Here is a 17,672-nt window from a genome sequence, read left to right as displayed (position 1 = left end):
GTATCTATTATAATGTTACATTATGATGAAAAAGTGACAAATAGGACAAACATTAGGAAGATAGTGTCAAGTCAAAGCATGAATCAGGTTTTGGGAATGTAATGTACTAAACGTGATAAAATTTTCGTACTTCGTTTCAACTGTATTAGTACGTAAACATGCCCACCGTAATTATGTTAAGTATTTAGTTTGAGTTATTTATAATGTGTGCGTATTTGGAATTAAGCGGAACCTTTTGGTAAACTTTAAATAATACCAAAAAGATGGAGTCAAAACAGGTAAAGTTTAAATTTTGAAAAAAAAAGGAATTTTGGATCTTTTACCACTTAATAAGCGGAACACGGAAGTTTAACCCAAACTTTTCCCACATATTTTAAGTTGGCAAACATGTTTTAGTACGAAATCCCGTGATTCACAATATGATCTATTAATTTTTCGTCTACGAATGGTGGAGTTAAGTCGGTTGAGGTCAAAGTGGTATTATATTATAATAACCGTGGAGGTAAATACATTTATTTTTCAGCTATCTATCGCTCGAGCTGTACCTAGATGATTTTTTCTGAAACATTTCTGAAAATTTTGGAAATCTCCCAGTTAGGAAATCTTTAAAAAATGGCTCTCTCACTGGATCAATCTTGGCTCCGCTCAAAGTTCGTAAAAATATACGACCCTTGTGCAACGATCATACGATATTCAAATCCTCAATAAGTAGTTGTTAATTTTGAATGCCATTTTTAATAATAAATTATTTAAGATTTTCACGGCCAAAAGTATTTTTGTTATTTGTTTTTGGGGTATTATGCCGTGTTGCGCTAACTCCTTCTTTAGCCAACGTTTCGGACAGCATTGCAGTGTCCATCATCAGGGCAGATGTCTTATTTAGGCAAATAAGACATCTGCCCTGATGATGGACACTGCAATGCTGTCCGAAACGTTGGCTAAAGAAGGAGTTAGCGCAACACGGCATAATACCCCAAAAACAAATAACAAAAATAAATTATTTATTTGAGGAATGTTGATGAATGAATGTCTTGATGGAGACAATGCGAGAGTTTCCTAATAGGAAAACTGTTTTCAGCGTTTTTTTGTGGGGAAAGTATTAAAATACACAAGAAACTTTTCCCCATAAAATAATCACAGAAAATTATTTTCCCAACTGGGAACATTTGAAATATTGCCATGTGAAATCACATTTCCTTATCGGAAATAAAATTGAGTGTTGGCATCCCTGGGACCATTCGGCCACTGCGGTAACTGAACGACTGTCGATTTAATACTTTTCAAAATGGCTGCCTTGTGCGGAAGGCTCGCTCGTTACACTGTTAACAAAAATGCAATTCTCTCGAATGCGCGTCGGGGATTCGCCGACAAAAGTGAGTAAATTAATATTTAACGTTTTTAGAAGACCCTAGCCTATTTACCCCGCCTGTCAAAATTATGTTACGTAATGTCAGTTTGCCCCGAACTGCATGAAATATTGATCATGAAATGTCTCGTCGCTGAAACTAAATGTTTCTACACCATAAACTCTACGATTCACAGTTTACGATACCTTAATGTTTTTATTACATCTTCACCTTCGTGAAGGTTTATTTCCCCGGTGAAAAAATGTTTTGTTTTATTATGTAAAAGAAACAATAAAATTCCCTTTTTTTAATGTCACGATTTTTGTCGTTTGAAGGCAATGTATTTATAAATTACACACATAAACACAGTTATGTTTAATTCAGGCTTATTTTTAAAGATGTCTGCTTGTTAACTTTTAGATGTTATCTTATCTGCAGCTCAGTACGTCAATTTCTTTCTGTACCTATCGATAATCGATTTAGGTTTTCTTCCAAAAATCTGTCATAAAATTTGTAACAAGGATGTGAAATATTTAATTGATTTTAAGGCTTTCAATGTCATGACCCACGACCTTTACAAAACTTAATATAATACATAATAAGGGCAACAACTCACTGTCTTCTGAGAGGCATAGTAAGTCCATTTTGCAGAAATATTCAGCTATTTGATCAGCCACCATGGAAACACTACTGAAAAATTATCATTTGATCCATAAAATTACCTTTATTTAATATGTGTGAATGAAGAAACAAGAATATTCATTTTTTTCCTAACCAATAACATGTGAAGTATTTTTCCTTATTCATAAATACCAAATTATTGCAATGCTGTATGAATTTTTTCTCACATATCTATTGGCCCCCGATTCTTGTTGAATACACAGAGAATACACTACCTTTGATTTGGCATAAATAATAGCACCTGTATCAATAGCAAGTACATCGTTAAAGTGGCCACTACTTATCGCAGTCATTTGAGTTTTCTTCTCTTGCTATCTCCCATGTCCTTATTACGTTGACAATCCATTATGAAGTTGACCAAGGTTGTCTACGTTTGTTTTGTAATGTAATGTTTGGCAAGCCACCCAGTGAGGCCAACATTACTGGAAAACTTTGAAATGTAAAAAAATATTATACCAAATAAAAAAAAATAAAAAAATGTCTTCTGGTTCCGCTAAATGAGGTAGTTGAGTCTTCTTCTTCAGGGTGGAAATTGGCACCTTTGATTGAGTACTTCGCACTGCCAGCACCAGAATTCGTGTGGTATTTTGAGCCAAATTGGTTAGCTCCACAACAAAAATAACTTGATGTTAGTATCGGGTCTGGTAAGAAAACGCATTTCAGAATCAAACTTTCTTTGAAATGGCTTTATCAGTTATTATTGACCAGATTCGAACAGCCAGGTACATCTCAACCTTCTTATTCCCCTCCCCTAACACTTCAGCCTCATAACATTACCCTCTGACTCACGAAAGTTGGAACTAATGAACAAAAAGATCTGCTCACACCAGATATCCCATATACAACAGGAACAAGGTGAAAATGTTAATCTAAACCAGCTGACGTCTACCCGGAATTGCTCAGAGACTTTTCTCTACTTTCTATAAATGCAATATGCATGTATTATACAGGGTGTATCGGCACGTACCCGACAAACTTTAACCAGCTATTCCTTAGCATATTTGGAGTAAAAAATCTTATGTGCACTTTGCTGTCCGGTAACGTTTTTTTTTAATAAAAAATTTACTATTCATATTTTCACCACATGTCACCAATGTTTTATCCTTTGTCAAAGTTTGAAAACCCATCTGGCAATATTTTATTCGAATTCCGTTGAATAATAACATGTGTACCTATATTGGCGCGCTTTTACAATCACAACGAAATGGCATGGCACCATTCGTCTCATTTTTAACTATTATTATTTAGTGTGTGCGAAAGAGCGAAGACGCTTTTCGACATACTTGCTTATAACAGCTGTTGAACACGAAAAGCAATGCCAATCACAGTGATGTAGTATGGAAATTTTTAATTTTTTTGTTTTTAATTGAAAAAAAAAATGCTACCGGACAGCAAAGTGCCCATAACATTTTTTACTCCAAATGTGCTAAGGAATAGCTGGTTAAAGTTTGTCGGGTTAGTGCCGATACACCCTGTATATATAAACCTTCTGGAAGAAATTTTGCTAAATGATAGTGAAAACCCTATCAACATCCGTTGCGTAGCTTAGATGAACTAAGTGCTAAACAAACAGATGCGGAAAACGAACATGTTTTATACTATTTAGAGATCAATGTAGTGTTATGGTTGTCTTACGCCCTTCTTCTACAGGAATACTCAAGTATCCGATATTGATATTGTGTATTCACGACCCAAACAAATTGTCACTCACAGTCCGCACTTGTTGCAACTGAAAATATGATACCCGTGTCGCCACCACCTCTCAAAACGTCAAGACTAGCTTTCATACCCTCACTTACAACTACTCTAGCTATCACTTTTTTTTCTACCGTTTTGTTCCTAAATTTAATATAAAGCACACACATTGGTACAAAATGTCATATACAAGTGACGATGACAACTATATAATAATGATAGAATATATTTTAAAGATACTCCACCATGTTTTAATCTCCGCGACGTGAGTGGTAACAACTTCGACCGGTTGATCACAGGAGATTGGCATCATTGACGAGTTTACAAAATGTCGGCAACGTTTGCCTGTATACGATCCTTGAAGCTACTTGATTCGTCGAGTATCGAATACTTGCATATCCCTGCAAAAGAAGGGCCAAAATTCTGTACTAGTTCCCTCAGTCAGTTTCTAACCTTATTGAATAGTTGTCTGAACCTCCTAAAACAGTTGCAATGCAATGACAATGTTGTCTTTCGCTTCCGATGCTAACAATGTCTATTTGTCCTGTTCCGCAGTGATGGCCGACCCCATGGAGCACGCCACTGGGCTGGAGAAGCGCGAGCTGCTGGCCATCGCGCGCGGAGACGACGACCCCTTCAACATGAAGGGGCTGAAGCGCGGAGTTGGCACCAAGGACCAGCCCAACATGATCCCCTCGGCTTTCGACTCTCGCATCGTTGGCTGCGTCTGTAAGTATTAGCAACCAACTAAAATATCTTTACACGTTCACTATGCGTCGTTTCTGACACTGTCCTTCCGCTGTAACATAACATATCTTTATATTACGCGCATCATATGTGATCGTTGCCGGAAACCCGGATGTTAATTAACGTTGTTTTTTTTTGAGATATACATCATTTTCAAAGCGTCCAAAATCATACCCAGAATGATTGAGAATAGAGATAAAGTAGGTACCTAATTTTTAATACATTTTCAAAATCAGTTCCAATTTTGAAAATGTATTAAAAATATTGTTATAGGTACCTACTTTATCGCTTGTCTGAATTCACACAATCTGTTTCAATTTTCAAAATGACGCTTAAATTCAAAGCAAGTTTGAGTACACGCGGAACTAACACACAGCACAGACGACCGAAATAGTATGTTTCATTGAGATAGGTTGTGAGAGGAGAGGCTTGCCTGCTGTGGAAGTAGGCCGCTAAAGTAGTCCTTCGGTAGTATTTGATCACAATCTGCATTTTCTTATGTAGTTCCGATGGCATCAGACCTTCCGACTCCTCGACTTTTATTAATTGCTCCAAGAAAAAAATTGGATATTTGAAAATGCTTGTTAAATTTCATCAAAAGTAAGGAAAAATTGAGCTTACTTTGGTCACATGGACAACGCCGACAACTTAATTATCGTTTTGTCTCTTCAGTGTATACGTAATTCTAAAAGCAGGAATACTTCCAGTAACTGATTAATACAAGTCTGAACTTGAGACAGGTTTTTTACGCATTAAGTTTGTACTGTCGAAGTGTTTGTTCCATTTATTCACACATATTCGTTAAATAACAGTTTTTAAAGATTTCACAACATGCAAATCATCTCACCTTGCAGTTGTCGATCGTAAAATCTATATCTACTCTGTTCACTGAGAAGAATCAGATCTAGATCTTTGAACCCCGTCGATTAGTGCTATTTTGAAATTTGAACATTCCCCGTTAACTGCCGATTCCCGGCTTGTTTAAGCGTTTGATCAAATTTGTAGTCAGCTATCCACCGTAACAGTTGATTATTTTGACATTTATGCTATGTTCTTCTCTGCCAGGCTAATCCATCTGAAATCTGATTTTATCTGTTACTTACTAATTAACCTGATAATATTTGAAAATCTCCTACTATTAGAAAGTAAACGGACATGTTTCTTGTGTCGTAATGGAGGATGCTTCGATGGGACCCAGACTCGCCAACATCTCGGCCACTGACCGGTCATTTAACCATTTATTAACGTATATGTTTTTTTCGTTGTTCACAGGCGAAGAAGAAGCAACAAGCATAGTTTGGATGTGGTTACACAAAGTGAGTTATTTATCTGATATTATTTTGAAGTGTCTGTGAAGTTTAACTCGGGGTTAGATTATTTTTTACACTAGTTCCATACTAGAGGCCCCGAGGGAAAAACAAATCCCTCGGGTCCTATGTTATCTTTGGGGATGCTGTGTGGAGGGTCTTAAGGGAAAGGAAAGAGAGTAAGTTCTGGGAAGGAAAAAGGTATGAGGGATGGGTAGGAATCTGGGGGCCAATGTGTCCAGGAGTAAAGGACGTACGAATCCATCCCTTCCACTGCGGTGAAAGTCCAGCTGGAGAGATCAAAAGGTCTCCCTCAATCAGTCTCTCCTGATCTGGCTCGCCACAGTAGGTGAGCAAACGTATCCGCCGCCAAGACGTAGACAAACCTCACCCCATGAACCCAGGCACCCCTGCTAAGTCACTAATCAAAGCAAACCACTTGTGTCGAACTAGGAGTGTTGGTTATCCAATAAATGGTTCCCGGGGCGGCGGTACACGTACTCATCTACCAAATTGAAAAAAAAAAACTTTTGAACAGAAAAACCCTAGTAGTTTTCTACACCGTTTTCAAAGATAACTAATGTTGCCAATTCATATATATAAGACCCTTTGACTCCTAGGCCCCATACAAGCCAATGAAATTGATTATCTGGTCAAGACAGAATTTCTATATTTGAATATGTTTGATCATTTTCAGCTATAAGTAAGATTAAATTATTGCCCTTTGCTTCGGGGCACACAGAACATTTCTCTCAGTTTATCTTCAATGAATAAATCAAATTGATTTTTGCAGGCGTTGTATGCACATATTTGAAATAATATAATCACTTTGTATGAATCGCTAATTAATTGAAATTATATTTATTGCTTACCAACCGGTTATGCTGGTTTGCCGTTACGTTATCATCTGCCGATATTTAGGATGCTTAGGTATGAACCGTACCGGTGGGCAACAAATATGTCAATAAATTAGAGGATAAAAGTTATCTTGGAAGATGGGCATTGAGATAGCATATTTTTTATCTAAAGAAAACTAACCAAAAATTCTATCAAATAGTTTGGTAGAGTAGTTTGAAAATATCTGAATGTATTTTTTTCAGATAATTCAAGTTGTCAAAATGAATGATTTAATCGTATATAATGTTCAACGCCATTTAAAATCTTTCTGCTGTTTTCTAGCGTTGCTAGTTCTCGGTTTGCTTGAGCTTTTGATCGAGTTGCGATGAGTTGTCAACGATAACGGTGATGCTTGTCAGCTGAACACAATTTGTTCAAAAGATAAAATGGGTAGTCGGATAGGATTGGCATTTGACAGGTTCGCTGCCATTAAATTTTGTAATGCAAATGAAATAATCCAAACTTTCCGGATCGGGAATCGTTCAAATGGCGCTGTTACTAGTTGCACATCCAAGATTATTTGTTTGGAACGTAGATAATAGAAACAATTGGAGATAAGGTATTGAAACGTGCCGACTGTCGCCAAGCCACGACTAACCTTCACGAACTATCAAACAGCAAAATAGTGCATTTTGTGGAGGTAGAAACAAAGGACGGCGCAAATGTGGTTTGCAGTAGTTTAGGTGAACGATACGACAGCGACATGCGTTTTCATACTAATAATGCTTCATTGCACATCTCCCTTCTTTCTATAATCTATGGTTGGTGCAGTCATTGAGTTTCACTGAATCTTTTACCAATCGTAAATCATGTGGTAGTTTTTTCCTAGCTTTACGGTCTGATACCCCGAAAGCTAACGGGTGATTTCATTTGTTGTAAATAAAATGCTATGTCGTCTAAATTGTATTTTTTATTTTTTCAGGGCACACCCCGCAGATGTGAATGCGGCCACTGGTTCAAATTAGTCGAAAAACCCGCCGTTTGAATGCTTCAACCAAACAAACAACTCGGTAGTGTCCTCATATTCTGAGAATTAATTAACACATGCATCAAACTATTTTCACAAAACGGTCTCCACAACTTTCCCAGAGATCCTGATACATACAATTAGTTCTATTTCTGTACTTAAACAATCGTTGCTTCGTTATTTATAATCTTACCTATCGCGGATTTTAAGTTATAATCTTTTCTTTGATGCCTTTGTTGATTTAATTCAATATTAATTATGTTGGCACTTCATTTCCAAGGTGCACTGCGCTACACTTTAAATTTTTTCAGACATCCCGCGTTAACGCGATCCAGCGCCCGGATGGATGTGTAGTTGATAATAGTCAAAAAAGTATATTAATTTAGTTTATATTTTGCCGTTGGGTTCACTCGTGTCCCGTTGGAAGTGGTTATTTGTTGGTTTTCCGTTTGGACGCGAGTGAATCTGACCGTGAACAAAATTGTCACCTTTTCAGAATATAAACATTTTCGTTTATTAATGTAATCGCTGATAAATGTAAATAGGAACTAATGACATAATAAATAAAATTGTTCCATGATGACACGTCTCTTTTCATTGAAATCGAACATTTCCCTTGTTTGTTATTTTCTTTTAGATAAATTTGAAGTTTTTCGTCTGTTTCCACATGATGATTGTAAAACCCAAGGTTGGGCCGTTACTACTGCCGAGAGCCTGGCTGAAAGATGTTGAATTATATCAGTGGCGGGTTTGTGGGTACGAAAATTTTTTTTATACATTTCAGATTAGTTTTTTTTTTTTTTTTAAAAAGAAAGACAAACATTCCCGGGTTACGAATAACCTGACAATATTTGAAAATCTCCTACTACCACCACAGTAAGCTGAAAATGTTGCTTGTGTTGTGATGGAGGACTTAGCCAGCCGAGGAATTGAACACACTACGCCCGAGTGAGACCCAAGCGCGATGTCAACTCTGCCACCGACCAGACAGAGTTAATCCTACAACTTCTGTTTCGCCAACTAAATGTAATAAATTTGACCGAAAATGTTATTAACATATAGAACTCAAATTACTAAAGGCTAATGTTTACGCAAAAATGTAAACATTAGCCTTTAGTAGCCTCGCAAACGGTCAATGTCCAACGATTAACGAACCCGAAGATACTGTTGTCAATAATAATTTGTTGATTATCCTGGATCGTCTTCAGCTAAATAATGCTTGCCATAGTGTAATATTTGTAATTCAAGAAGTAACATTTATCCTTATATTTGTATGCAGCAAATTTATAAAACCAAATTGCACCATACGAAAGAAGAAGAATTGCTCAGATTTGAGAGAAACGAATTTATCGTTTGCTCTATCCTGGGCGCAACGCTGCTGCAACAAAATATTTCTACAGAACAAAATTCAGCACCCAATACTTGAAACCTCGTCTGCCCCCCGTCAGGCAAATCAACCAGATTGCAAAAATTGTCAACAGATGGCAGTAATTAATTATATATATATATGTATCACTAAACAACTAAAGAAAATGCCGCTAAATTATGAACTCTATTACTGATATTTATGGGGCATTTCATCATCCTCTTGATAGCTTATCCATAGGATACAATATATTAATTGTCAGATAAAACCCGCTGCTGCGGCTTAAAAACTAAAACGGTTCTTTTTTTAAATAACGGAGGGCGCCACTTCCGTTTACAACCGTCATTACGATAATAAAACTATCAGAAAAATAAATGCTCACAATAGGTAGAAAACTCGGCTAACTTATTCAATATTTAGCCACTATTCAGAGGTTCGAGTACCGAATAGTAAAGTCGGACTTTATACATAAATAAATCGGAAATATGTATACATTGTTTTAAAGACGGATACGTTTCAGCAGTTTACAAATAACCTATCAGGATTTCAATAATATTTGAATTACTCCTTCCAACATTACAAATGGGGAATTTTGCTTGAGCAATGATGAATTACTTAGCTAGAAATGGGTTGAACCTGTGACACCTGGGTAGGAAAAATAAAATTAGAACGTTCCGCATTATCAACATATTCTATGAACTATTTCACAGAACGAACTTTTTGATGATGTTCATGTGCATTGAAAATAAATTCAACATGTAATGAACAAAACAATAGCTGGTGTGTGATTTGTTGAATTATATATCGAAGGACCATTGGATGAAAAATTATCTTCTCGGTAATGGTACTGGTTGATTTCTTTGCGTTTATTATGGATTATTTATTATCTATAAGTTGCGCGGCACACACAAATAGTTAAACACATTCTGGGAGCCTGATAATCAGCGAGTATTGCGCTTATTTGGATTCTGGAGATATGGCAAGGAACATGGTAGGTTTTGAAAATGACAGGAATACAATAATAATCCTCCTAAGTATGGTGTATTGTGTAAACGGCGTAACCAATAGTAATTAAGTAAAGATACTCAAATTCTTGAATCGGGTCATATTGAGAGTCAAACGGAAAGTATGTATGAAATAAAAATAAGATTACATAATTTAGTATCAATGTGGCATAACCACAGTTTGATGGCGTAGAACCCTGTGATATGTCCCTAGGTATATACATGACTTGAATTCACAGAAAGACCAAAGCGAACACGTGCTCCAGCATTTGTCTCTGTGATTTTACACGCAGATGGAGGCGGCAGTTTTTAGATTTTATTAGACCTAAATATTTTGTCAATAGTTTCACCGGTCCCTCAATAAAAAAATAGAAAGCCAACTTGGAAATACACCCATCAAGTCGTAATCCGAAATGGGTGTATTTTTAAACCAGCGACCCGGCAATAAAAACCTTCGCCCAAGGCTAGGCTATATTGTAATTGTTTGAAAGCTTTGCACAAATGTAATTTTAACATCTTTTAAAATAATAATAACTAGCGATGAGGATGGCGATGCCAGCGCCACGGATTCAGATAACGCACCAAAGTGGTGTAAAGCGGAACCACTTTAGTTCCAGCACCCCACGACAGGTGCGCTACGGTCGCCGGATTGCAGAGCACTCAACACATTCCATTCACCGACAGTTGATTTTTTGGCACTGGAGAGTGATCATCTCGCCCGCCCCTTAGGGCGGTCGCCGAGGAAGCTGCCCTCTCGGCAGTTCTCATCTCGCCTCAACAGCTGAAGACAGATTCCGCAACCAACAGTCCCGAGTCAAACAGTTAACAGTTGATTTTTTGGCACTGGAGAGTGATCATCTCGCCTCCCCTTCGCCTCCGCCCAGGAGGCTGCCCTCTCGGTGGTCACGATCTCGCCTAGTTCTCGACAGTTCACATTTCCGCACTTGACAGTCATCATCTTGGGAGTCAACATCCTGCTCTCCCCCTTGGAGCGGCGCCGAGGCAGCTCCGACCAGGGAACTGCCCTAGCAGAAGTTACCGTCTCGCCTCCGCCGAGAAACTTCCTGCTCTCCCCCTTTGGAGCGGCACCGAGGCTCTTCCGACCAGGGAGCTGCCCTAGCAGAAGTTACCGTCTCGCCTCCGCCGAGAAACTTCCTGCTCTCCCCCTTGGAGCGGCGCTGAGGATATCCCTACGAGGAAGCTCTCGCCTCTCAAGAGTCGCTGCCTGCCGACTCCGCCCTTCGGAGCCTTGGCCCAGGATGAACTACTTCCGCCCTTCGGATCCAACCCAAGTTGCCGCTTGTGTGATGTCGGTGATAAGTGCGAACGTAGAGATCCGCGGTTCAAGATAAGAACTATAATTTACGCCTAGATTAAGACTAACCCTTCTTTATACATTTTTTTTAAATAAATTTTTAAGAGTGTTTTGTAACTAAGTAACTTCTTTTTTTTTGTACTCGTTCCTCCTTTCCTTAGCTTGAATAGTATTAATTATAAACTTCCCTTAAGTAGAGTTATAACACCTGAAATAACCGTCGGAATAATAAAAAAAACTAAAAATATTTGCAATTGAAGTAAGAGTTCTACGAATTAGAAACAATAATATAAATATATATATATATTATTACCCTATTTTTATTTCATATATAATTTATGTTTTACCTGACACCCGGTATATCACTATTTTTTAGTAATGGTATCACTAGGCTTATCCTGTCAACGTTCCTACCAGAGAACAACTTGACGGACGTAAGCCTGTGACAGACCGAGCCATATTTTCGTGGCTTAGCCTATTTCAGCATATCGCTCGCCATGCATTCCCATTGGTAGTGTATGGCGAAAGATATGCTGAAATAGGCTAAGCCAATGTATATGTATAGCATAATGTATCGTCTACCTTAATCTCTCGTAACTAGCTGCAACTGATATACCGACCCATAGATTGTTCTACACGCATATTTTTTTAGTGATTAGCTGTTTGACGGCCTCTTCTTTCCGTCAATCACTTTGAAAAATCTTAACCTTTGCTTAGATAATAACGTTATTCTTTTGTTTTAAAAAAATCCGAAAAAAACATGTACCCTTGCAATAAGTATAACATACAAAACATAATCTTCTACTTGTATTGGGGTCGAGTACTTATTGCTTCAACGAGGCTTTCCTGTCCTGGTCTATTATACAGCCGCCTTCGTTGATTACAGTCTCAGCATCTGGCGTTGCTTTCTTTAACTTTTTCTTGGTTTTTAAAATTATTCAAATATTAAAATTTTTATTTTATTTCACCCATTTTTTAATTGTACAAATTTACCCCAAGCAACCAAGAACTCACCAAGAGAGTTCCAAATAATATTTTTTTTTTGTATTGGCAACATTTACGAACATACCGAAAAATATTTTCGCCGTCCGACAGTTTCGGGGTAATTTTTCGATAAAATCATTGAATAAGTCAAAAGTGAGTACGGCCATGCCAATTATTTTTCATTGCGGTACATTTATATACTTCAATATAAAAGCTTTTATATTTTCAGAAGTTCGATTTGTTAATTAAATGCCTCAATATTACATAACGTAAGCTGTCACCCAGTGCCCACAAGCTCGTGAGAAAAATCATTCTCAAATTTTTCATAATTTTTATTGACCCTGCAGTACAATCAGAATATCCTGAACGAATAATTGTATTAAAATCATAAATAAAGCTTACAGACAAGCTGTAATATTGGTTTTATATTCGATTTAACGTAGCTTAGTAGTGGGGTTAACTTTATCGATTCACCATTATCTTGTAATCTTTACATAAGTGTTAAAAGTTCGTGGAACCCCTTTTGTCATATATAAAGCACAACGTGAATAAGCACGCCTCAGGTATAAAAGCCAACAATTTTCAGGGCCTTTTCTGAGACGTTTTAGAAATAGAAATCATAATAATAATATGATGAGTTTCTACGACTCGTTCTTGGGTTCTGATGATTTTCCATCTTCCGAGTTTCTTCCCTCCTATAACACGGATCACTTTACTCCTTCCTTTCTCTAAAAAGACAATCTGAACGGCATCCCCAAAGTTGACAGACAGAAATGATAGTACCCTCAGTACCCTAATGTTTCCCAGGAATGATTGCTTCCTTGACAACCGGAAACCCTTCTTCTTCTTATCCAGCTAAGCTGTCGGTTGCAACACATCGCTGGCCATATATCTAGGTGTTACAATAAATACATAAATAAAGTGGGGGCAGTTCTGAACACATACCTTAATAATTTATAGATGGCTGACAAAGTGATCCCCCGCCCAGCAGTGATGCGCCACTTGCTCCACAACCAGATCAAGAGGAACCTGGCTATCGCCATCGGCCTGTCCATCGTAGGGGCCGTGGCCTTCAAGTACAGCTACGTGGAGCCCCGCAAGGCGGCCTACGCCAACTTCTACAAGTTTGTTATTTTATATTTTAGGGATTTAAAATGTATAACTTATATTATGGCATCTGAGGAATGTGGAGTATGGTTCCAATACAAAACAAAAACAGTGTCAAATCACAGATCGAAGAAGAAGAAGTCCTTGTGGCTTTTCCCGCTTATAGATTGTGTATAAATCGGTGACATCGGTTTCCTTTCAAATAGGTATTGCTCACACATTTTGTGCTCAACCATTCTGCGAATCAAATAGAAAATAATTACTTCTTTAATAATTTTAAAACTAGTAGTTCTGTGAACATTAGACCTTGCGTCCATAAAAGTATATTTAAAAAAATTTCTTATTTAATAAAAAACAAAACCAAAATTTCCTCTGAAATCATAAGATTTGTAGTGGGTACTTAATTCCTACCAACTTAATTATCAACCGCATATATTACGTAACATTTTTTTGGTTTCAAATAAGGAATTGTACAATTTTTCCAACGAGAAGTCACTATTTGAATGACAATTCTTTTTTCAAACTTTCTTTGGGCGGGTAGGTACCACAGTATTGGAAAAATGCGATTAAGAAAGTACAAATAAACATGACGATTTCATAATTGAATTAAAATCTTTGCTGAACCATTAAAACACCCCACCACCTTTTTTTGCTTTAAATATGCTCAGGAATTGCTGGTTAAAGTCTTTCAGGAGCGTGCTGACACACCTGTATATTCTGTATCCTACGTATACAGGATGTCATAAAAACAAAAATTATTTTGGAAATCTTTCAATAATAAAATTTTAATATCAAACAAGAAACATTAAAAAAAAAACTTACCTAAACGATTAGGATTCGGAACATCAATAATTTTGAGAGAATTTGTACGTAGAAACACATTCCCTACGTTTAGGGAATAATTAGTAAGAACTGTCACTTCATTTTTTATGACAGTTATGAAAATAAAAAAAATTAAATTAAACTGTCAATGGAAAATCCCGCCAATTTGTAATCATACACTTTCGGCAATTTTTGGAGACAAACTGAGAAGAATAATTATTTACATTTCTAATGGCGAACAAGTCACATCTCCGCATTATAGAAAAAAATAGTAAAAAATACTTCCATAATGTATGTACTTCCGCAGTCAGATCTGTTCTTCAGAGCCTCTAAAGGAACATGATGTTTGTGGCTAGTAATGTCCTTCCGATATGTGAAGGGTTTAACAAAGTTATCTTATTTCAGGACCTACGATGCGGAGGCGTCCTGCGAGAGGATGAGGAAGAAGGGCCTTTTCCAGTCCTGCCCCGCTGATTAACTCCTAGGACCTTTATTTTGTAGCACTTTAATAGGAAAAAAGCGCCGGTAATAAAATATAGTTTGACCTATAATATGTACATAACCAACTATCACCATGGACCCGCTATATTCTGTCAAACATTCTTTGCTTTTCTCTACACTTAATACAATGAAAATTAAATATAATTTATTGTTATAAATAATTGATTTGTTGAAACTTATTTTTTTAGTGTTTTAAGCTTTAGGAACTGTCCCAGAGTGGTAAATACTCTCAGTATCGCCCTGTTGAAAGTTTCACAACCTTCCTCCTACTTATCTCCTGTCCTTCCCACTCCCTTCAACCTTACAGCTTGTCCCCATGGTAATGCCATAGTTCTACTGGTTCTAGACAATTGAGAGTCATGTGCGGCATTCACAAAAAATAAATTAAAAAGGATAGCCATGTCTATGGAATTATTTGCTGTTATCTGTGTTTCACTTCTTCCTTTCCTCAAAGAGGCCCTGCACACAGCATCCCCGAAGATATCAGGCCCTGAGGAACATTACTCTCTTGGGTAGAGTTAATATTGATGGTGATCTGGCAATACGTTGTTTTGTTTTTTCCATTATTTTTAAATGGCGATTTGAAATTGAACTCGCCCGATAATACAAAATGTTTCCAATAAGAAATATGTAGAGATATTATTTTTTTTCGTAATGGAAACATTTTCGTATTATTGGGTGAGGTCAATTTCAAATCGTTGTTTAAAAATAATGGAAAAAACAAGACAACATATTGCCAGATCACCATCAATATTAGCTCTACTAGTAATGTATTGCTTCAAATGGCTAAATTGGGGGAAAATAAGATGTTGCCAGATCATCATTGATGTGTATTTTTAAATGCCTACAGTCTGGCGGAATATTAATTGGAGAAATGTTAGATTAATATTATGGAGGGCATTTTATCCTTGGCATCTACTCCTTCTGGGACTTCTATTGTGTCAAGGAGTATGGCTGTAATAAGAAATGAGTGAGTAAAATTAACCAAGATAATATGTTGATTGGATTTCCCAAAAGGTGCCATTTAAAAGGTTACAGCAAAAACTGGCAAATTGCTTCAAACAGCTTCACAGTCAACTTCACAGGTGGTGGCCAAAAGAAACAAACAAGTTGTTTTCTCCGTAGATTTTTTTATCTAGCGATGCCACCGTCTGCAGAATTAACTGGGTCAAGTTCCACCTTTCTGTTGTCATAAGAAAGAAACGAGTCGTCAAATGCGGGGGCATCTTCAGGTAAGAGTTAGAAAAAACAAAATTAATTCTAGGCAGTTAGCGGGGATAGCGCAAATGGAATATTGCAAAGAGGAAAAGATCCTAAAAATAAACATCTCTATACCTACGCAAGAATTATTTTTGTGTGGTTGTAAAATGAATAAAACTGGATAACATGAGATAATGGAAAAAAAATTCTAGGCAACTACATTTTATTGTAACCGTATTGTTACTTTACCCTTTTATAAAAGGGTTGGGGAGCTGTCATTACTGCGCCCTTGAGAGGATCTTTCATAAAATGGCGCTACACAAATCTTCCATATAAATGTTCGTTTGTTCAAAATCTTAAATCTCCGAAAGTTCTTACTTCACTGATTGCTTTGAAATTTTTGCACAAAGTTGCATTCGAATAAGCGTGTGTTTTTATATACCTACATTACATAGATGTTGCATGTGACTGGTAAAAACATGTTTTTTTAACAGCGCCATCTGTTGGACTTAAAAGCAACATGCGATATCGTTCGTCTATCTGCACAGACAGGATGAGCCGCAGCGACGCGTGGCGGGGTACAGCTAGTTATTCAATATTGTTTTTATTACGAAGCACCTTCTGGCATAAATAAACCACTCCCTCTAGATGTGTGAATCTAATAATTTTTTCATCAATTTTAAAAGCCACCTTGAAAATATTAAAATTGCCAATCACTTGAAAATAAGCATTAAATTCACTATAAATAAGGATTACCCTCGCAGATTTTTTTTAAACACTGTTGGTTTCTAGACACTCGGTGTCATGGCTCCCTGTTTAGTATTGCCTACGTAGAAAGCAAACAGTGGGGGTAGGAATATTGTTTATCTAAAAAAAATATATTCACGGATTTTTAACTCAAATACTAACGATTATTTTTACAAACTTTTCCGGGCTATGAATAACCTGAAAATATTTTATTTACTCCTTCTGCTATGTTGATAGCAGTAGCTTGCCCACTCGGCTACTTACCGGCCAATACATATTTGTCTTCAGGCACAACATAATTCATTAGCCTAATATAGATTTTATGAGATTACACAGAAAGTTGCCTAAAAACAGGAAAAGAGAAAAATTCCACCAACAAAGCTAATATATTGTGTCTGGCTATCAAATATTTTCTTTTTATGATCTGAAAGTAAATGACTTTACTATTTAACTTTGCTGAGTTTCAATGGACGTCCGATGGTATTTCGTAGATCAAAGTTCAAGTTTATACTCACAAGAGAGTTATAATATTATTTTGTACTACAATACAAGTCTCTTGAAAAGTTGAAAAGCCACATTTAATTACTTTGAAATCTGATTTTATTTCTTTTCAGCTAAATTGATCAGTTATTTTCTAGTTGTTTTGAGGGGATATTTCACGTAAATGGCACTACAAAAATAACCGATTATTATTATTCTTATTAATCACTTGTTTTTACAACGCGGGGAATGATTGGTACTTAAATTATGGGGGAATAAAGTTTTTGGCGGCATATGAAACAATTTGATAACTTTGAACAGGAAGTGATTAGCGCCTCTTGTTCGATCATTAACCAATCAGAAACCATTTTCTATGATAGAATTATATTTCGCCCAATCAAACACTTGGCTTGTGAAACGTAACAACCAACATTGTATGTGCGTACAATATGTCAAACTACTTTTTTGTAGAGTTTATTGGAAATGATTTTTAGCGTAGTCATGAA

The 17,672-nt window shown here is 36.7% G+C and overlaps 2 protein-coding genes across 2 annotated transcripts; both read left to right on the top strand.

Annotated features, from left to right (window-relative positions):
* Nucleotides 1-1,213: 1,213 nt before the first annotated feature.
* Nucleotides 1,214-8,223, top strand: LOC149410013 (cytochrome c oxidase subunit 5B, mitochondrial-like). The gene is made up of 4 exons (XM_089648867.1): nt 1,214-1,373; nt 4,278-4,451; nt 5,742-5,785; nt 7,596-8,223. Exons 1-4 carry the CDS (start codon nt 1,286-1,288, stop codon nt 7,656-7,658), a joined length of 369 nt encoding a protein of 122 aa, XP_089504993.1. The 5' UTR covers nt 1,214-1,285; the 3' UTR covers nt 7,659-8,223.
* Nucleotides 8,224-12,381: 4,158 nt separating this feature from the next.
* On the top strand, nt 12,382-14,900 carry LOC149410012 (cytochrome c oxidase subunit 6C-1-like). The gene is made up of 3 exons (XM_089648619.1): nt 12,382-12,462; nt 13,270-13,433; nt 14,644-14,900. Exons 2-3 carry the CDS (start codon nt 13,270-13,272, stop codon nt 14,714-14,716), a joined length of 237 nt encoding a protein of 78 aa, XP_089504745.1. The 5' UTR covers nt 12,382-12,462; the 3' UTR covers nt 14,717-14,900.
* The last annotated feature ends 2,772 nt before the right edge of the window (nt 14,901-17,672 follow it).

Source organism: Hesperophylax consimilis, chromosome 28 (genome assembly GCF_061612785.1).
Source record: "Hesperophylax consimilis isolate HC1 chromosome 28, BYU_Hcon_1.0, whole genome shotgun sequence".
In the NCBI taxonomy this organism is placed as follows: domain Eukaryota; kingdom Metazoa; phylum Arthropoda; class Insecta; order Trichoptera; family Limnephilidae; genus Hesperophylax; species Hesperophylax consimilis.
The sequence above is the reverse complement of the archived record's forward strand: the minus strand, read 5'-3'. Positions and strand labels throughout refer to the sequence as shown.